Source organism: Acyrthosiphon pisum, chromosome A2, assembly GCF_005508785.2.
Source record: "Acyrthosiphon pisum isolate AL4f chromosome A2, pea_aphid_22Mar2018_4r6ur, whole genome shotgun sequence".
In the NCBI taxonomy this organism is placed as follows: domain Eukaryota; kingdom Metazoa; phylum Arthropoda; class Insecta; order Hemiptera; family Aphididae; genus Acyrthosiphon; species Acyrthosiphon pisum.
In genome coordinates, this window is record NC_042495.1 from 106,609,151 (window position 1) to 106,631,467 (window position 22,317).

At 29.5% G+C, this 22,317-nt stretch overlaps 2 protein-coding genes across 5 annotated transcripts; one reads left to right on the plus strand and one right to left on the minus strand.

Moving 5' to 3' along the window:
• Positions 1 to 4,455: 4,455 nt before the first annotated feature.
• Positions 4,456 to 13,389, plus strand: LOC100159884 (probable methylthioribulose-1-phosphate dehydratase). 4 transcript variants are annotated; one of them, XM_001949231.5, is made up of 12 exons: positions 4,457 to 4,749; positions 7,842 to 7,937; positions 8,004 to 8,138; positions 8,212 to 8,342; positions 10,283 to 10,362; positions 10,501 to 10,567; positions 11,337 to 11,429; positions 12,206 to 12,315; positions 12,550 to 12,710; positions 12,769 to 12,875; positions 12,936 to 13,138; positions 13,203 to 13,389. In XM_001949231.5, exons 2-12 carry the CDS (start codon positions 7,850 to 7,852, stop codon positions 13,261 to 13,263), a joined length of 1,236 nt encoding a protein of 411 aa, XP_001949266.2. In that variant the 5' UTR covers positions 4,457 to 4,749; positions 7,842 to 7,849; the 3' UTR covers positions 13,264 to 13,389. The 4 variants fall into 4 exon arrangements, with proteins under 4 accessions (XP_008182579.1, XP_016659457.1, XP_001949266.2 ...); XM_008184357.3 differs by having other exon boundaries at positions 4,456 to 4,749; positions 7,842 to 8,138; XM_016803968.1 differs by having other exon boundaries at positions 4,456 to 4,557; positions 7,842 to 8,138.
• Positions 13,390 to 16,700: 3,311 nt separating this feature from the next.
• Positions 16,701 to 22,156, minus strand: LOC100168773 (tetratricopeptide repeat protein 7B). Its single transcript, XM_001949269.5, has 16 exons — positions 21,408 to 22,156; positions 20,586 to 20,737; positions 20,352 to 20,520; positions 20,041 to 20,253; positions 19,855 to 19,981; positions 19,666 to 19,790; positions 19,493 to 19,604; positions 19,285 to 19,432; positions 19,024 to 19,212; positions 18,781 to 18,959; positions 18,431 to 18,713; positions 18,219 to 18,357; positions 17,921 to 18,147; positions 17,317 to 17,421; positions 17,163 to 17,254; positions 16,701 to 17,091 (listed from the first exon to the last, which is right to left on the minus strand). The coding sequence occupies exons 1-16, from the start codon at positions 21,520 to 21,522 to the stop codon at positions 16,959 to 16,961; spliced, it is 2,508 nt and encodes an 835-aa protein (XP_001949304.1). The 5' UTR covers positions 21,523 to 22,156; the 3' UTR covers positions 16,701 to 16,958.
• Positions 22,157 to 22,317: the final 161 nt, after the last annotated feature.

Genomic DNA, 22,317 nt, shown 5'->3' on the forward strand with positions numbered 1-22,317 from the left:
CCCCCCCGTAACTACACCAAAGTCTGTGGTTTAGTACGTCCTTACATTAAAATATTTTTTTCGACTAAATAATAATATATACTAATACACGACTATACTATATATTATACGCTATACGTATTGGTAATAATTGAATTTAAAAAGTAGAAGACTGCGCTTGTCTTGGATAAAGAAAAAGAAAAAAAAATGTTGGACCATAGGTGATTTCGAGGGGGAGGGGAGGGGTGAGCCAATAAAAATTTTAAATCTCGGTGGGCCGAAAACTCAATCGGGCGCTGTAATATGGTTATAGATATCTAGGTCAAAATATATTGTTTAAACATTTAAAATTATAAAATGTACAAAATAGTAAGTGTTAAAGTTTAAGTTAACCGGACATTGTAACAACGGCCTTTATGCATTCAGTTGGTAGGTACGGCACTTTTTTTTTTCGAATACCCCTGGTAATACTTATTAGTTATTATATAATAACAAATAACTAATGATCTAATGACCATTTATATTTTATTATTTGTGAATTCTGAGAAACAAGAGTAAATACTAAATACATTGTATATATGTATAGTGTATACACAAAGTACTGAAACGTATTCATTGTGTTATCCTTATCGCAATACTAAATAGTTATGGAGTTTACTCGCATTGCCACGAATTCTATTAAACTATTGTAATTCTTAGAAATATAATCGACTGGTCATCGACAATAATAAATTTGACATTACCATTTGTAAAGGAATCCTACAATGTAGAGAAGATATCTTCTTTACATTCCCCGGTGGGGATTCCATACAACTGTTAAATGTTAATTGTTATGGAGCAGCTGCAATCTGCTGCAGCAGAGCAGTATCGCAGTGCAGCCCTTACTTGTAAAATAGAATAAAATCGAGTTCAACAAGTAGGTAATTTTGTCATATTATTGCAATATTTTTGAAGTTATTAATTCAAGTATCCAATCATGATTTAAGATAGTATCGATGCAACAAACCTACATCGCGATCATTATCGAACTCAGATATCATCGATTTATAAAATATAGTTTTTATTTCCATCGTGCATTCGTGCCCCAATAAAATATTTTATCTATGATTGTTGATTGGTAATTGGTATCCGGACATTCCCCCCCCCCCCCCCGATAAATTTTTGGATGCGGACAATTTCCCCCCGGTTTTTTTTATTTTTAATTATTTACCTTCGAATATAAAATTAAAATTATTATTTAATATACACATATTTTTTAGTCTTTTTCATATTTATTTTTTTATTTTGTAAAAACTGTACCTGTTTGAATATTTAATAATTTAATATTTGCTAGTGAATTTGATCTCTGGAGTGCTTCAATGAACATCCAAATATTTGTACATTAATATTTTTCTTTGTAGCATTATGTACATTCAGGGGCGGCTTGCCATTTTTCCGCCCCTAGGCATTACAACACTAGCGCCCTTTACATTGGCGTGCTCCCACGGTGGGGGGGGGGGTAATGTTCCATGAAATAAACTATAAAAATTGGATGAAATCTATAAGATTTCTGAGCAGTATGCACTATGCAGGAGACGGGCGACAGTGCCAGCGTTCAAGACATCCGATTTCCAGAATTAATTCCAGTATTCTAAGAATGCCGAGTGAGGGTTGAGGCGGTTCAATCCAATTTTATTTACTTGCTAAGAACTGCGCGAGCGGTCCCCCACCTAGCTAGTAGAGCCGCTATAACAATGTACCCGGCGGCCCGAGGCAGTATATTTGACCATAGATTAAATATACTAGTATATCTACTTGTATGTACTATTTTAATCTATGATTTGACGGCCTTGGCTGGCGTTTTGCGCATGTGCCATTCACAATATTGTATGTGTTTACGCCGCACACCCGTATGACACCTCCCATGCATTAACATAGGCAACGCCGGCAACTGCCTCGCGAGTGCCGATATCGAGCCTCTGGCCGTGGCGGCGCGGCACAGCGCGCGCTGGTAGCAGGATTGAACCCAAACTGCGTGGTTAGGTATTATAGCAGCTTATGAATTAAAACGTTACTGCGACGGGGCTACGAGAGTCATTCTCCTTTTTCATGCAAGTTGTATACAAAAAAAAAATTTAGGTAAATATAATAAATTATGAAATTATGAAAAACTAAAAAGTAAAAATTAACTAAAAAATTGCGCCCCAATAAATTTTGCGCCCTAGGCGCGTGCTTGGTGGCCTATGGGTAAATCCGCCCCTGTGTACATTCCTAAAAGGTGGATAAATTGGTGAAGACCGCCATAATGACAAACCATATTTTGATTTTGTAGTAGTTCTCTTGTAAGTTCCATTGACGTATGTTCTATCAAAGTTTTAAATATTATTTGATATTTTTTTATTGAAATTAAGATTAAAGAATTTTTAGTTAACGCACAGTTTTTACAAAAATAAAAAAAAATAAATATGAAGAAAAGCTAAAAAATATGTATTAAAAATAATAATTATATATTCGAAAATAAAAAAAAACAAAAAAAACGGGGGGGTAATTTATTGTCCGCATACAAAAATTTATGGAGGTGGGGAAATGTCCTACTACGCCAAAAACAGTCGGGGGGGAAATGTCCGCCATTCCTATTGATTACGTCGAATCTGTTCAATCTTCCATGATTCACCATTTCAGGAAATTATAGATATCGCAGTATTCGCAATATTATGAATTTTATCTTTTTCGTAGATAATATATTTTTATATTCTTATATTATCTATGATCTTGTTATATTTTAATTTTTAATTAATATAACTTCTTTGATAAAATTGTGAAATTGGTGATCAACAATGAAAATAAGCTGTTGATAATTAGGCCTTAATAATGGGTGCTCAACTGATCGAAATTCCCATTTCTCAACCTCTCCGGTACTCGGTAGTTGTGTTTGAAATTTTTAAAAATGTTAAGAAAGTACCAGTGGCGCAACTAGGGCTGAAATATGGGGGGGGGGGGCTGTAGCCCCCACCTGACATTAAATGAAAAGCAACCTGTGGGGGTGATGTCCCCACACCCCATATATTTTTTTTCCAAACTGTTCGTTTTAGGGTAATTTGTAAGAATGTAAAAAAAAGAAGCCCGGACAAACTTCGTTAATCGTTTTGAAGTTATTGATGAAAAACTTCAAAAACTTTTTTTTTTTTGTATATAACGCGCATTTTTAAAAAACAAAAAAAACTTAGAATTGAATATCACTCGGACAAAAAATTAAAAATATATCCCGATTTGCTAATTTTTTTTACATTCTTATAAAGAACCCTAAAATACACATTTTGGAAAAAAAAAATTTGAAAAATCGATATAGGTTGCTAAACCAGAATTATGCCAAAAAATCATACAAACAAAATTAATTATTTTTATTTAGTCAAATATTTAATTATAACTTATTTTTTAAGATTTATATTATAATTTTCAAATAATCATCCCACGGTACAAAAATACGCCTGGAAGTTGGATCTGATGAAACGAAGTTGGCTCAAGATGTTATTATAGGTGGATAGGTATGAACTAAAAAAAAAAACATACTATCTATGAAAAAATGCAAATTAGACTTGTAACATTATGCGAAGATTATAAAAACGGTAAATGGGACATATTGAAAGTTTTATAACTGCTGTAGCACAACACGATACGATATGATTAATATTTAATTTTGTTAAATAATAATAATTTGATATCAATAACTTTTTTTTGTGATAATCAACTAATATATTTTTAAAAATTGTTCTTTTTTTCCTTGGTCTTTTTTACCGATTACCGTGTACGACTTGTTTCACTGAATTCACTCTAAAGCTAACAAATAACAACACAATGAATGGTTCAACTTAACGCAAATTTTCCATTTTGCACGTGGTTCAGGGTCTCGGGGAGTGAAAACAAATAAGTGTGCAGGATGATGATTCTCTTGATCAATATTATACATTTTAAATCACAAAATTAGTGTAAATAATCAACAGATAGGTACCCACGTCTCGCAATATACCTATCTATAGTTTACAGCAGCTAAAAAGTAGTCTGTTAGGTTTTAGCGTGGGCCTTGAATTTTCTGAGATCGAGTAAAAAAAAAATTCGTTTTAAAAACCATTATTTGATAATACCTATAAACGATATTAGTTACGGACATCTTGGAGGAGGGTCTAAGCGCCACCACCCAAATTTGTACGACGCCACAGGTAAGCAGTTTACAATACTAATTGAGCATTGAGCAATAAACAACTAAATATTACTGAAAGAGTTTTAAAGACTAAAGTAAAGAATAAACATATTATATTATTATGTATTATATTATAATATTATGTATACCTCCATATTATTGAAATTTGAGAGTTAATTTTATAATATTAATGTATCGAATTGTCGACAGTGATAGGGAAATTATTTTTTGCTTAAAGTAACAGCCTGAATATTTTTGTTAAGAAAACAATTATTTTCAAATTCCCATCTCACAAGTTATTTTGTATTTGTACATTTGTAATTTTCTCTGTTTACTCATTGCTGTCTGCGCGACTACGTTTTACTGCTGTGAACTGTTATTTGTCGAGGTTGTGTTGTGTGGTGAGTTCTGAGTTGTGACTCGTCTTAGTTGTGCGTTTGGTACTGAGATTGTGAATAGTTGTCTACAGTATTTAATGAGTTATGTTTAAAGTATTCAGATGCTCTACCGTTTGCCGTAAACTAAACGTAATCTAAACAGTTAACATAAAATCCACACAAATCGTCCACTCGTCGCATTCTAACACTTCATCTGTATGTATACACTTTGTCAGTTTTTAAATTATTTGTATTCATGTAGTATGTAAATGTTTATGTTATTTAATGATTTTATCCACTGGGAAGTCTTGTTGTGCAAATTTGACTTGTTCGTTTGTACCTATAATGCATACTGCATATGTTTGTTCCATAACAGAATACTTATGGGTCGATGATTAGGTTGGTGGTTGGTGGTCCTAACACTGCAACCGAAATTTGAACGATAAATCAAGTCCAAAATAGGTTCGTCAGCCTTGCAAGATTCATTTAAAGTATCGTGCACCCTCTCCATTACTGAACCATATTTGACCTAACCTTAGAGCTTTGTTACAGGCTATATTTGGGGACTTATAGGTCGCTTTAAAGATGCTCCACTTCTTTTAGAACACCTTGGTATCATTCAAGCACCTGACAGAACAAAACATTGTATTAAATTTTTTTATTTTCTGTTGGGTCAAACTAACAGAAAAGAGCATCTTTAAGGGGACGCTAGGTACACGGACATTTGTTGTCTTCGTTTTACAAGTGCGTAACATAGCAAATTTACGCTCAGCAGACCACATTTAGCTTCGTTAGTTTAAAAATTAGAGTGAATCGACCTATTGTGAAACTTGATGAAAAGGACATTATTTGTGTTTGTATGCTAGTTTTTTACAATAATTTAGTTTTTAAGTGATTTGTTAGCATTTTTAATTTATGCTATATTATATACACATAACACACTAAAAAATTGAACTATCGTAAAAAGCCCATATGCAAACAGATAATATTCTTACCATCATGTTTAATAACGGGTCGATGATTCGCTCTAATTTTTAAACTAACGAAGCTAAATGTGGTCTGCTGAGCGTAAATTTGGTATGTTACGCACTTGTAAAACGAAAACAACAAATGTCCGTGTATCGTCCTGTTAGAATAATAAATGGAAGCGTTTCTCATTAGTACGCATATTTTGTTAATAATCTATGTTATCTATCTGATATTATATATAAGTAACTAACAGCTGCTCAGCGATAAAATCTAAAATCTCAGGATGTTCAGTGCACTGTTTGTTATCTCTCTGGCCCACGCGCACCCTATACGAAACGCATTTACGCAGAATGATTTTTTTATGTTTTTGAGTAGTCTTGAATAAAGTCATCCATTACAAAAACCCTTACAGAAATGATGGAGAATAATATTTTCGAGTGTATTACATATCGTTTTGTCTGAATATTATTTCAAAATAAATATAACATTATTTAAATGTACAAAATTTTTTTATTTTGAAAGTCGAATACAAAGTCAAATAAGAATAACTGAATAACATTTAAAACCGGTATATTGTACCCTCAAAAATATTATCTTCTATAATTTTTGTAATAGGTAATTTTACTCTTAAGATTAATCAAAAACATATAAAAAATGATTCTGCGTAAATGCATTTTGTCTATGTTGAGCGTGGGCTAGAGAGAGGAAGCAAACAGTGCGCTGGCATCCTCTTAAGTGTATACAAACATTTAGAGTAGGTATTAAGAAGTATTAATTGGGTAAGTACTACCTACCTGATTAATTGTGGTTTTTTTTTAGTACGAAACTTATATTATATATTATTATTAAAATAATTTGCTGTATAGTGTATACCTACTAATTAATTATTACATCCCCTATCATATCCAAACTATTGTAAAAACTCCAATATTGTTGTTCTTTATTAGGTGATTAATCGTAGTAGTTGTATTGGGTTAAAGTGATACTTTAACGTATTGGGTTAAAGTGATACTTTAACATTTTAAAAATATTAAAAATATATTTTGTTACTTTAATAATTTTAACTTAAACTTAATAATTTATATTATACTAAAAAATTACACAGTGCTCCTTAGGTATTTAAACTCTAATAGTCATCATGGTCATCAAAACGTTAAACATTGACTATAAATAAAAATTATGTCATATATAACTGTAGGGCAGAGAAGTTATAGAAGGTAAAATTGGAAAATATGCACATAAAAAATTGAAAATATGCATTCAAATTCATTAAATATGCAAGATAATATGCACAAAAAAAAATTGAATTATATTATTATAGTAAAATAAAAAAATTAGATATAAAAGAAATATAAAAATCATTGTATTGCATAATTAATTTTGTTTTAAATATTTTCTACGTCGAATGATCGCCGATTGTTAGTATGGTTTTCTTCAATCTCGAATTTTGGATTTATCCTTAAAATAAATATTAAATATATTAATACAAAAATAGTTTTAAGAACATTTTTCTCTCACCTGATAAATTATTGCATTGCACAACTAATGTTTTTTTAATATTTTCCACGTCGAATGATCGCTGATTGTCGGCCAGTATGGTTTTATACCGAGAAAAACTTCTTTTGACGTCTGTTGATGTTACTACTTACTGGTGCATATTTATAAAATGTTAAATCATTTCCCGTTAGGTCTTCTGGTAAACCATCCATCGATGAACTTTCTCCATTCAAAATTTTTAAAATTTTTAATATTATTGCAAACCCAGAGTTTTTTTCTAAAACTAGAATAGTTTTTATTATAGTACAGAGGTGGGCAACTGGCGGCCCGCATCCGGCCCGAGAACCTTTTTTATCTTACTATAGAATGACGGTTTAGAATTTCTTTGCTCTCTATATGGCCCGCTAGATTTTAATTTTCTAAGTTTTTATGTAGAATATGCATGAAATATGCACAAAATAACGAAATATGCAACTTTCTTTTAAATCTTTAAAATATGCAAAAATATGCAAAAAAAAATTTTAGATTTCAACTAGGGGGCCTATGATTTATATTTATATCTTGGTTTGCTATAAAATAGAGGCCCAGAATAAAACATGCAAATCCTATAACTTCTCTGCCTTATATATAAGTATAAAATGAATACAATTTCTTCTCATCTACCTATAAAAAAAAAAAAGAAATGTGTATGCATATAAAAAATATTTGCCCTCTGGGTTTGAAAAGAATGTCCCCCACTGATTAAAATGTTACATACCTATGCTATAGACATTAGACATACTTACTTTATTGGTAAAATTTTATCTCTTTTTGCTATAATCATATACTTTTTATTCCTCTAGATTAAATCATGAAAAAAGCAGAAGATTTGAAGAAGAGTCGATATGGCCGTATATCAAGTAAAAGAAAATTTAATGAAGAGCTTGACTTGTCATTGGGTGAGTCATACCGCAAAATAAATTTTATATTGACCAAAAAAAGCAATGGAAAATCCTCTCCAACAGCTGCAATTAATAACATGAGTAATGGCAAAAGACATATATTTAATGTTGGTGACATGGTGTGGGCTAAGACAGGGAAGTATCCAGTATGGCCAGGAATTGTAATTACAGACCCAGAAACAAATAAGTTTTCTAAAAGTATGTTAAATTAAAGTATTAAATTTAATAAACATTTTAATTTTAATTAACTATTGTTGTATTTAAATTTTAGATGAGAATATGGTACCCATGTTGCACATATATTACTGTAATGACGCTTATAAAAGAAATTGGATTAAAATGAAACAAATTTCAAAGTTCTCTGGCAAAGAGGAAATATTAACCGAGATTCCCAAAATTACTGTAAGTAAAAATTGGTAACATTAATACTTTATTATTATTAACATTAGCAACTAAAAATTTGCAATTTTAAATATGATTACTACCTATGTTTAGAGTGCAGTTATAATATACTCTAAAAATTAAGTTAATTTTTTATTTATAAAATAATTATTATTGTGGTAGTTGTAATATCACAATATTCTGTATTAAAAATCTGAAAAGCTTTAAATTAAAGCTAAATTAACTATATTTAGATTTTTGCAGGTTCAGCACTAAAAATAAAATCATACAAAATCTTTTGCTCCAGTCTACCATTGTTTTTAAAGAAGCAATCGCGAGTAATAGTTCTACATACAAATCTAAAATGATGGATTGTTATTTCATAGTTTCATGTTATTAGGTTGATTATATTTGTTTGTATAAAAATGAATATATAATTATATGGAGCTTATAGAGTTGGAAACTACTGTACCAATTGGCTCTACATTTTGTGCACATATCCATTAAGACTGAGTGTTTTTCATATTTGCTTTTAGTAAAATACATCTTGCCCAGGATTTTTGCTTTTTGCAAATAATTGATAAAAGACCACAAACTATGGTGTTGAACTCCCATTTAGACATTTAATCTTCTAATGTTGCTTTAGCGTGATCTTAGCCATTAAAAACTTAGGAGTGTAAATTCCAAATGTGTGGTGGAAATAGTGCTGTCTTCCATTATTATTAACCCTCTCAACATAATTTTTCTCAAACCAGTCAAGTAAAGATTGTAATCATTCTAAGAAATTCTCTCATAATTAGGTCTTAAATTGAAACAAATGAAAGACCTATGATAAATATTGCAAAATCAGCATAATTTAAACAAAACCCATTTTTTCTTTTTTTTTTTTATATATATATTCGAATGTCATAATATATTTTTTATAATATTACCACCAATTTAAAATCACATCATACTTAATTTAAATTTAAACCTGGTTTTAGTAAATTTAACATATTAGTTATAATAGTGATTCACAGCGATATCGTATTTCATTATCGATAATACTAAACTATCGAAAGTATTTCAATATTAATATCAAAAATCGATATTAATTCGTTGCAATTTGAAATACATATTTTTTATTTTTATAAGTTTTGACTGTGAATCAATGCCAATGAACAATTATGAAACTTAGGTCTCTATGGTATCTATAAAGTAAAAAATGTACCTGTGACTTTAATTCTATATCTAATTTTTTTTTGTTTATAATATAATAAACTTTTTTTAATGTAAGAAATATCAATTCTAAAAAAAAAACTTCAATACATTTTGTATTCAGTATTGTTTTTAGTTTTAAATTTTTTTAAATTGTATTGATATATCGTTTTTCGATATTGATATTGTTAATATTTCAATATCACGATATGATATCGATATAAATAAACTGATATTGATAATTGAAAATATATCGTTATGTATGATAAGTTATTGTATGTTTTTTCTGGTTTATTCGACATCAATTAACATTTTAAAATTTTTCTTTAAATATTTTAATACTGATTTATTTTTGGCATATTATAATATTCAATAAATAATAAATAACTTTTTTTAGTAGTCTATTTTTATTTTTTTATGTCAAATTGTCCCTATTCAAAATGTTATGTCATAGGTGCAATGTACATGTTATTGTGTATAGATTTTATCTTCTTGAATTTGTTCACAAAATCATAAATGAGGTATACCAATACTGATTATCCCATAAACGGGTACACCACTATACCATTAAGACTAATATAGCACTGTATTTCATGTTAATTTTTTCTTGGTCCAAGTATGGTTTTACAGCTAGTTTCACATAATTCAATAGAAATATGAATTAAAAAACTATAATAAACTTTGAGCAACTGGCTGTTAATTAATGTAATCTTTTTTTTCTTTGAAATATAATATGTATTTATGTATTTTTTTTTTGTATCCAGACTCAGATTTCTCGCAGTAAATTAAAAATTAAGTGGAATCAAGCTGTGGAGGAAGCTGAATGTTTAGCAGCAATGAATAAGTAAGACATTAAAACGTAATGACTAATGCAGTTTAAACATTGTATACTTCTTTTAATTGTTAAATATTTATTATTTTTAAAATTTTAAAAATTAATTAATTTTATATAATGAGATGTAAACTTATAATTATATTGCAGAGACCAGCGTATAAGTTCATTTTTTGCTAACAACTTTTTAGCATCTAATTCACAATTGACTAACAAGGTAGGTAAACTAATGTAATTTAATCAGATATTTTATAATTGACTTGTACGTGACTATGTGCATTTATGAGTTTAAAGGCCTTTGATTAAAATGAACTATTTTATTATTGCATTTATCTTTTTACACACATGTTTAATTTATTATTGAAGATATCTAAGACTATATAATTAAAATAATATTTTAATAAAAAAAAAGCTAATCTAATTAAAATTAACATTTTAACTATGAACATCATTTTACATTATTAAACACAAATTATTTCAAAAAAATGAGTAGGTATTAAAAAATATTAGATGTAATGATACAATTTAATTTCTTTTTAGATTGTAATTAAGTCATATCTAATTAATATTTGCGTATTTCATTATTTTTCAAAAATTAGTAGCCATTCATGGTAACAACTGTTTGTATCAATTAATTTGTTAATACAACTACACAAGTATAAAATAATATTGTTATTTGTATCTTTATTTTTATAACTCTTTTATAATTGCATATTTTATCTTTATTTACTCTTCTAAAATATAATGTGCCACGATGTACAAGTTCACATAACAATATGGTATTAGTTATATGCATTATAAATATGTTGTGTGTTATACTGTATTTAATTTAAATGTATTAATAATATTTTTACAACATTATCAATTCACATAACTTTTTAAAATATTGATCAATAATAAACCAAACTTCATTTAAAGACATTTTAATATATTATATATTTAAACCATTCAGTTTAACATTTATTAATTAATGAATATTTATTTAGGCAGAATCATCTGCTGGGGAAAAAGCTCCTATCAAGCAACCTTCTATGTTGGAGAAAAATGTTGGGTCTGATCATGAGCAGCCGGCATTGGTAGTAAGTCACATTTAAAATAATATCAAACATTATGTTTATCAGCAGTTATATGATTTGTTACATATATATATATCGGCAACAATTATCAGAGAATTTATCTATTGTATTTTGAATAGGTAACCTAATATAAACTCATTAAAAATTAATTATTCTATAGTTGATAAGATAACATTGGCACTCAATTATAATATACTAAACTCTTGTTATGTCAAATCTCAAGGGGAACTAAAAAAAGTTTTGAGATATCGAGTTTTATTATAATGATTGGTTTGTGGGGATTTAAATTTAGTTTGAGATAACAAAAAAATTGAGATATCGACTTCCAACATAATAAAAATTTATTGCATTTAGATATTTTCTTATACAAATTATATAGTAAAATCACATGTTTTTAGATTATTTTTTTTACTCTTAAAATATCATCTTAAGACTAAAATAAATTATGGATTATGTTTCTGATGATTTTGCCCCATCAAATATATTATCTTGTGTAAGTATTAATAAATCAGTAATATAATAAATAATGAAAATTACTGAATTAAGTTATGTAATACTATCGGATTAGCTAATGTAAAATTAAATTAATTTAATAAATTCTAATTGAAGTCAGACATTCAGTTTTTATAGGGTCTGGACAGGAGTTTTTGCCTATTTAAATTTTATGGTATTTTATTTTACTATATTTGTAAACAACCAAATCTTTTCTAATTTTCTAATAGATCGAAATTAGTAAAAAAAAAAGTATAAGCTGTACATAATTGTAATTTATGTTTCAGAATGATGATTCAGAAGATCACCCTCGTAATTTAATACCCGAGCTGTGTCGACAATTTTATGCGAACGGCTGGGTTACTGGGACGGGTGGTGGAATCAGTATTAAATACAAGTAAATAATTAATTATTATTATTTAATATTTACTATCTTAATTTTCTTTAAATTATGTTAATATAATAGTGTGACATAAATTTAAAATATTATGCTTATTAATTATTTCTTTATCACATGTTACAAATTCATATAATTTAGATATGTATAATAAAATATAACAACATTTCTAATTAGCTTAAAAATTAATAACATTTGGAGAAATTGTATTAATAATTTAAAATGATGTATTAGCGACCAAATTTTCATCGCACCATCTGGTGTTCAAAAAGAGAGGATTCAGCCTGATGACTTATTTGTTCAAAACCTGAATGGTGAAGATGTTATAATTCCAAAACCTGAAAAAAAACTTTCCAAAAGCCAGTGCACACCTATATTCATGTGTTCATTTACCGGTAAATTAGAAAATTGTAATTTTTTTTTCTTTACAAATAATTTATGGAAAAAATTTAGAAAGAAATGCAGGAGCTGTGATACACGTACACTCACAAGAAGTAGTAAAATTATGTCTGTTGAACCCTGAAAACGAAGTAAAGATTACTGGGTTGGAGATGATCAAAGTATGTAAAAATTATAAAATGGTATTGTAATAGATCAAATAATTTGTAAACTTAATTTAGGGCATATACAACGAAAAGAAGGGAAAGTTCTATGATAACGATGAAGAACTCATCATACCAATAATAGAGAATTCAAAGTATGAGAAAGATTTAGTGGACACTTTTAAAATTGCCCTTAAAAAATACCCCAGTACCTCGGCGGTTTTGGTCCGAAACCATGGCATGTATGTATGGGGCAGCAATTGGAAAACCGCCAAAACACAGTGAGTATAAGTGTTTAGATGTATTAGGAACACAATTTACTTATTATTTTTAATTCATTTTTAGATTGGAGTGCTATGAATATTTATTTAAAATAGCAATTTTCAAGAAGATACACCACGTATAATCAAAATTCAAATTATACTTGTACATGTAGACTTTAACCTATTGGAAAGCAGGCCAGCTATTGAGTTCTTCCTCAATAATTATTTAATTATTTTCACTTATAATATAAAACAGTCTTCTTATAAAATGGTTTTTTATTCATCGTAGATCATATAATTTTTTTAGTATATTATCATTATTACAAAATTATCAGATTTTTAGTTATTTAAAACAAAAATTAATTTTTAAATAGATTTAAGCATCCAAAATATTATGCTATTAATCTTTTGAATAATCATGCTTAAGTCTATTCATTACATATTTACGTTTATATAGGACGGGAGTAATCTATTTCTTTATAGTATATCTAAGCAATCAACATCAAGTTCTTCAAAATCAGATCAGTAGGTTTGTACTTACGATTTTAAAAATATTCTATACTAAAGAATTTTATCTAGACCCTCCAGAAATTGCAATATTCAAGAGTTTTATTTATTTGATATGGCAGCATAAATAAATTTATTATTTTTGTTTACGAAGGTTTACACCTACAGAATGGTTTCCTAATTATAATAACATATTTAATACATTTATTTAATTTAGGTTATTAACACATATCAAACGTAAATATTTTAAATTGTCAACTTACTTTATTTCTAGACAACTACAATTTATTTTACTAACTGAATCACCTGCATATTCAGGACCTATTGTTTTGTTTAATATGAAGTGAGTTTAAGTGTGTTGTCAAATCAGATTTCAATTACTGCTATAAGTTACAACATCATTTTCTGAATTGCACAACTCATTAATCTACTTTTTCTTAATCAAAACAAAAGTGTCATCAGCATAACTTATTATCTATTCTTGTTTTATACTCTGTAGATGTAAAATAAAATCAAAGCTAGATTTCCCCAGTGATCAGTCCTAAGATCGACCCTCTTTAATATATTATACAGTCACAATATCTCTGAATCTTCTCTAAACTATCTCTGAACTCTACTGGTATTATCATGTACATAATTTGAGGTGTGCTGACAACAAAACAATCCTCACTCAACTTCTCAAGACAACTCCCAGGAATCATCAATAAAAAAACTCCAAGTCTTTAAATTAAGTCAACCCCTGGTCAGGGGCGGATCCAGAGTTAGGAAACTGTGGGTCAGGACATTTCAAGGGGCCACTTATTAAAACCAGATTAGAAATCTATACTTGGTGTACTAGGTGTATAAAACAAAAAAAATAATTTATACTGTACGTGTCCAACTACTCAAGATCTGAAAAGAGGCCAATTTGATGAGCGAATATTAACTGTTCCTTAGATTCGCACCCGCCCCTGGTTCAAAATATGGAAACTAAATATTAACCCAACCAAAAGTGCCAGTGGCACAAAAATGTTCATCCTTAATCCAGTGATCCATATCGAGTTTTTTTAGAAAATCAACCAGTAGCATGGAATAAGAAAGACTACTCAATGCTTTTTTAGACAACTAGGTATATCATTATATCAGAATGAAAACTACTCTCTAGCCATTGTTAAACTACAAAACTATACTCCAAATAAAATATATTCCAGCTGATAATCCGGCAAAAAACAAATTCATTATACTCGGACATTATGCTGAAGGCGCTATGGTTTACGAGGAATAGACGATTAATTGTTAGTTATTATATTTTGAATGGTGCAGGAATACAAATATCTCTTCTTCAATACTGGATTAAAACCCAATAAAAAAAAAAAAAAAATGGTAGGCCCTAATGTCTAATGGTAGCAGTAGCGCCGAATGAAATTAAAACTGGCAGTTCAAATAGTTTGATTGAACCCCACCCACCCCTTCAAACGACTGTGAAACTGGCTCAACTAATTATGTATAAATTATTTAATGACATATTATCTGTGTTTAATATAATTATAGAAGAAATACTAAGAAGTATGCTCTACAATTTTACCCAACACCCACCCACGTCCCACCCATTATTAAGGCAGTTCAATTAAACTACATCAAGTACGTTTTCGTTTTATTTTGAGAAATATTGTTTTAAATTTTCAATCCTTAGCTACAAAAATTTAACATTAACATTTTAAATACAAAATAATTTACACATTTTTAAGATTTTGTCAAAATTTGACTTTAAAGCTTTTGAAAAAAGTGATTATTTATGGTAAATAGTTTGGAAAATTGTATATCAACTTAAGGTTCCTAACCTAATATTACATTTTCAAGCTTTTTGACCTAACAAAAAAATAAAAAAAATATGTCAGCATATAGTAAAATACTAAAATCATTACTTTGTTTATATAATTTTATACACATTTGAACGACAAAAGTCTATGAAAAAAAATTGTGTATATATTCTTTTGGTTTATTAGTTGATATAGGCTTAGACTATAAGAAAGAGTTACAAGGAACCTTTTATTAAAGTTGCAAGCCTTATAACTAGCTTTATTAGTTAAACAGATTCAATTTTTGATAAGAAAAATAAATTATTTACGTTTTAGACATTTTCATAAACCTTTGATATTGACATGAAAATTGTAATTTGTAAATATGCTTAACTTGTCGCCAGATTTATAAACATTATTATGCATTTATGCTGCTTTTAAAAAGTAGTTAGCTATTTACCTGTTTTAATTGATTAATATTAAATTGATAGTTTTGTAAGTAATCTAATATATAAAAGTCTCGTGTCACAATGTTTGTTCCCAAACTCCTCCGAAACGGCTGGACCGATTTTAATGAAATTTGTTGTGTATATTATGTAGGTCTCAGAGAGGGATGTAAACTATTTTTCACATCCATATTTTTATTTTAAAGGGTGGCTCATACAGGGAAATTTTTAACCTACGACAATTTATTTTATTTTTTATACAGTTGCCGTTGGTTACCAAACATATTAAATTATTTCGCAGAATGTGTTGCTAAGTGCAATAAGCGTGTGTTGTGACTGAACTCCTCCTAAATGGTTAGACCGATTTGAATGAATTTTTTTGTATGCGTTTGCGTTTATTCATCTGATTTTAGTACGGTTAGGATTTTGTATTAATTGATTATATCAATCCACCATAGGTAGAATACGACAAACTTGGTATAACTTTGATACTTTAGAGTTAAATCATACACTAACGTACATACAGCAAGGGGTCCGCGATTTTCCGCAGGTAGATTGCCTACCTGATAATGCACTGCTGTGAATCAGAATTTTTATTACGGGCAACGGAAAAGTTAAGATTAATTTTGAAACCATACACCGAATATTAAATAACGAATTGAACAAAGTTTGAGTCACATATAGTTGGTACACTTAATGGGCAACAAAGTGCACGGGTTCATTAGATATATTTTTTTATATTATCAAAATATGAAGTATTTACTTTTTATTTGATTTGGTTGCACTAGACTTATAACACAACAATTTAATGATAGTTATTTAATTATGGAAAACCAAAACTATAGACAATTAAACAAAATTGCTACATTTATTAATAAACAACAAAGATTTGATCAAATAACATAACAAACATTATCAAATAATACAAATAATAAGTAAAACTAAACTAAAATAATTTAATACTGCCAACTAACAAGCATGTCAACTTGTTTAATAGATTATGGTAACGGTAACCCCATTCTTCTTTATTTTAAATTACTTTTTGTCTACCAAGTAAAGAATACGGTTTAATAATAAATAATAATGATAATAAAAAATACAATAGTTTTAATCAAATGGCAAAGGAATGCTTGTGTATTGCATAATCGGACTGACCATCTCTACTTGCAGAGCAGTGGCCATACTGTCCGTGGCACTGTCAGTCTCTCCTAAACTCTCCAAGACTTTCCCCAAGTTATACCTGTAATGTTTAATTCAATGGCTACAAACATGCAACATTAAAATATTCAATTTATTTGAACTTAAACGTACCATGTTTCCGGAGCGTAAGGATTTATTTTTGCAGCGTCTCTTAATGTCTTTTCAGCCAATCTGTGGCTACCCAAATAATGGTACATCAAACCCTGTACATCAAAAGTAGTGTGATAAAAAAATCTGCATGTAGAATTAATATTGATGTAATTACCAAATGTTGTAAGCTTTTCAAATGAGCCGGATGAACTGTTACAGCATTTTGATAGCATTGTTTTGCTTCATTGAACTCATTTCTTTTTTCATGAAATAGTCCTCTCTGTATCGACATAGTAAGAGAAAGAATTTATTTCGAAAGTCAGTATAAAATTAAAAAATATATTATAGTAATAGGAAAAATATGAAAACTAAGCATCCACACACAGTGATACAGTGAAATAATGCTTTAGACAAATCCACAATTTAAGATATTAGTAATACTGCACTTAGATCTTAAATTGTTTTTTATTGAGGTATAATTATGCAGACTTCAGTATTAAAAAAATTATAGTCTATAAGATTGAACAGGCGTGGATTCTGGGGAGGGGGGGCTGTAGCCAGTCATCTAAGACACCAATAAGATACATTTGTATAATAAATTACATAATCTAAAACAAAAGGGACAGCCAATTTTTCTTTTTTTTGAGCACCCCCTATTAAAATATTCCGCGCCTGAGACGGAATCATTATAATAAAAATGCAAACAAAAATAAAGGTAATTTACAAGAGTGCAGACATATCCAATTCAATTTAAAGCGATATATATTAAGCACATTTACCATAAACATGATGTGGTGTGATAATGGAAAAATACTGGCTGCTTCCAATAAACAATTATTTGCTGAATCAAATTGTTCTTGGGACAAGTATATTTCGGCTAACAGTAACCAAACATTTTGCTGTGTGTGCCACACCGTATTAGTCACAGGTCGTTGGGGCACCAGTGAACTAATAGATGATGCTACTTCTGATAAAGCTTGTTCAATACGCGCTGGCCCCAAAGAATCTACTCATATGCAATTTGTCAACTTAATAATCAATACAAATATTATAGAACTGTGTAAATATGTGTATTACTTGAATCTTTGTCCGAGAGTTCAGTTGTGTAAAGCTGAAAAATACTACGAGTATCAGTATGTTCTATGGAAGGAGAACCTTCATTGCTGGCTGAAGCTTTGCACATAGAAAGCATATGTTTAGCTGTCACAAGTGCAACCTTTAGAAATGTATGCAAACAAAAATAAAATGAATAATATGCTTAGCTTATGAAAACGTAGTATTTTAATTACATCGGAAGCTTCTGTCTGCAATTCGATTCTGGCTTTAATGAATAACAGACCAATGTGATCAGGAAAATCTTCCAAAGATGATTCTAAAAGAGATTTGGCTTCGTTTATTTTTTTTTGAGCACTCAACAATAAGATAGCTAACTGTAACGACGGTGTGTGTTCAGGATTCAATGTTAATGCTTGACGTACTTTAGTTGTAGCTTCTGGCACCTTAGCCAAACACGCATAATAAAACGCTAAATAATAATAAACCAGATGATCATTGGGATCCAATTGTTGTGCTCTAAGATAATAAACAACAATTAAATAAAAAAAATGATTAACATTAATTTAAATTTAAAAAATCATACTTATTAAGAGATTCAAAGCATAGGGCATGATATTTATCTTTGACTGATTTCAAAAACGAAGTCAATGCCATGCACTGTGCTCCAATGCCTATGTATAGATTACATCTTGATAACAAATTCGCAGAGTGCATTTTTTCTCTTTTAAGAGCTTCTTGACTCCAACCTAATCCTTCTTCCATCTAAATTAAAATTAGTATTTATATATTTTCACATAAATATTAATATATCATTCTTAAAGTAAACCTTAAATAAATGTTGATAACAAATTCGAGCAGCTAATAAACAAGGAACAATAGCATTGGGTTGCATACATATAACTTGCGTTAATACTTCCAATGCTTTAATATGACGACCAGCAGCTTCAAGACATAGAGCTTGTTGCATCCAAACATGAGCATCATCAGCAGAAAATTTCATTGCACGTTCAAAAGACTAATCAAATTTTAGTTTTATAGATTATAATTAAAATTAGATATAGTCAAAAAGATACAAACATTAACTAACCTCGTACAACATATTATATTGACCCCAAAGGACTAACGCAAAAGTAAGCAGATCATAAATGGCTGTGGCCAAACTAAAAGCTCTAATTCTTGCTTCTTTGAACTCTGGTGACTGACTAAGTACTGCATTTCTGGCTGCCATTGCCTCACTGTTGTTTAAAAATACAGTTATTAAATTTGAAATTATTTTTTAAAGATTTAGCGATTACCTTATAATAAGCAATAATATTACTTCTTCATGTTCGCTTCTAGGCATGAACATATTAATAGTATTATATTTTTTTGATCTTCTTATATTTGATGACTGTTTTTTAGAGGGAGCTAAAATAATTAAAATTAGCTTTTATTTTTGAATTAAATTGTTTATATATGAAGAACTTACTACTTTGAGTTGGCAGTGAATAGTATTTTGGAGAAACTTTGCGTAAAAGAAATTCAGCAAATTGGTATGTTAAAATGAGTCGAATGGAATGACTACCATGGGCTTCACAAGCTGATAATATATTCCTAAGTAAAAACCATAAGAGTTATAATTAGATACTTTATGCAAGTAAGTTTACTCTTTATTTACCTGAAAGTTGTTATGGCACCAGTATAGTTTGAACTCTCAATAAGCAATATTGGCAATCTCAAGATAGCCGTCTCAACTAAGATACTCAGAGAATGTGTCATGTTCACAGGCTGTGGTGAATGAGATCCTTTAAAAGAAATTAACTTCAGACATTTAGCATGTAAAAGCAAGAATATAAAAAAATACCTGTAGCAGATGAAGAATTGTTATTTGTGATCTGTGGTGCATTCCCACCAAGTGGCGAAGGCAACATGAGCTGATTTTCCTTGTTGTCCAATTCTTGCAAATACAAAATGCCTAAATTGGCCGCCTGTTCATAGTTTTTAATAACACCTTCAATCCATTCTGTTTTTTTAAAACGAGAACTGGAAGCGGGTTTTAACTTTTCTTGGCATAAACCTACGATTATAATTATAAAATTAATACAATAAAAATGATACCTATGCTTACGCTAAAATTATGTTCAGTAGAATTTTGAATAAGGTTAATTAATTCACCTTTTACTGCAAACGACTCGGACAATATCCTTATGTTACGGATTTGTAAATCTGTTTGTATTATTGAGTTCAATTTGGCTTCTGTACAATGTTCCATCGCTTCGTCATAATGACCACAAGCATAACACAATTTAGCAAGTAACATATGACTATCAATACTCAAGCCCGACTAAAAATAATTTGAATTAAGTTAGTTAAGTATACATTATATTAATATTATTACTAAATTATTACTTGTGTAGAGAGTTCACTAATAGATTCGGTTAAGTATGATTTGGCCTCATTAAGACCACTACAAGCTTTTGCAATGTTGCTCTCAATGGGAGGGTGTTCCTCTAAAAACATTTCTAACTTTGCCTCGCCGACCATCAAATTGTACAGTATTGCTAAAAATGAAAAAAATTGTAAATTATACAAACATAATAATTGATATATTATGATTCGCAGGACGAGCTCTTTTTATAATTTTAAAAACACAACTTATTAATATCTACAGAGTTAGTAGACAGTAAAATACCATAATCGTTTAATATTATATAGATGATAAATAGGTATACCTAATAATGGTTGCACTACTTACACTGATTCTCTGATTTAAATATAATACACGGTCAAACCATGAACTATTATTTTACTTAGTGTAAATGGTGATTTGACTGACAGTAATATTTCACTAATTATATAAAACAATAAGGTATAATATTTTGTTTACAAGTCATAACTTAACAAAAACACGTCTATAATAGTATAATGCATTAGGTATCACTTGGTAAATATTCTGAAATTATTTTTCCCATTACTTTAGTGACTATTAAATGAATAAAAAAAAGTTAAGCTTTCTCTCAATTTGACTTACAATATTTCAGTATACATTTTAGCTTTACTTCTTTACGACAACTTCTAGGGACAGTCCTACTCAATCAAACTTGTCCTATCACCTAGTCAACACCCCATTATTGTGCTTTCATGCTGCAATAAATTCTAAAATCACTATTGTCTACTGCAGCCCAACAGATCGTTGTGAGTTAGGTAAACATTATGTCTGAATATACTCGCCTTTGCCGGACGACAACTGCTCGACGAGCTCCAATATCTTCGACCAATTTCCTTCTTCTCGACACCCGGCCAATTCGGACTCGACCCTAGTGCTTTTCACATTTTTACTGGACATTGCACCGATAGGTATGTGAGTCTTCTCAAACTGTTCAACGTACTAATATAAAACAATCGACAGAACCTTGCGGAGTTTCGGGTTTCACAAACCGAATGCGTTCGAACATCAATACTTTATGTAATAATTATAATACGTTGTTAAATCAGTCATATCTATTGGTATTTTTTAATGAAAGGAATAGTGATCACAAACTATACACGAAACCGTACGACATTCGGATTCACAATTCAATAAATGTCACTATAAATCATATAGTTTATTATTATGTATTTTTGATTGACCACAGTAACGTCGCGGGTAGTGGTAGTAATAACATTATCATTAATTACTAATTAATAAGTAACCAGTTCAAGGTCGTAAATCGTGGTATACTCCATAATCCACGAGTTAATTTCCACCTACTTCACGCAGAAGAACGACAACTGCGAACAGTGTACACTGGACTTGGACTACCGTCAATAATATTGTTATGTCAATATGTAATACTATAACAGTGCATTAGTGCCCTAAGTCATACCTATTACTTTAACATTAATATTAAACTCGTCTGTTACGAAACGAACAATGTTTTCAATTTCGTCACACGGACACACCACACTATCAAACTGGAAACCACTTTGCAGCGGTGCCGAAAATGGCCAATGATAAGAAATGGTTGTGGCACAGAATAGAATATGTGGGCCATAGACCTTATACGGATACTATCTTAAATCGTGCTAAATTGATAGCTGCGGCCGGAAAGCGTTACAGATTTAGTACACAATTCTACCACATCTGTAGAGCGCTAGTAGT

Bases quoted from the DNA above. Each gene is read 5' to 3' on its own strand.
- LOC100159884 (XM_008184357.3), top strand. From the start codon at position 7,850: ATGAAAAAAGCAGAAGATTTGAAGAAGAGTCGATATGGCCGTATATCA. The intron at 8,343-10,282 runs GTAAGTAAAAAT...TTTTGTATCCAG, and splicing joins CCGAGATTCCCAAAATTACT to ACTCAGATTTCTCGCAGTAA. The intron at 10,363-10,500 runs GTAAGACATTAA...ATTATATTGCAG, and splicing joins TGTTTAGCAGCAATGAATAA to AGACCAGCGTATAAGTTCAT.
- LOC100168773 (XM_001949269.5), bottom strand. From the start codon at position 21,522: ATGTCCAGTAAAAATGTGAAAAGCACTAGGGTCGAGTCCGAATTGGCC. The intron at 19,433-19,492 runs GTAATCGCTAAA...TTTAAACAACAG, and splicing joins ATATTATTGCTTATTATAAG to TGAGGCAATGGCAGCCAGAA. The intron at 18,960-19,023 runs GTTTACTTTAAG...ATTTTAATTTAG, and splicing joins GTTATCAACATTTATTTAAG to ATGGAAGAAGGATTAGGTTG.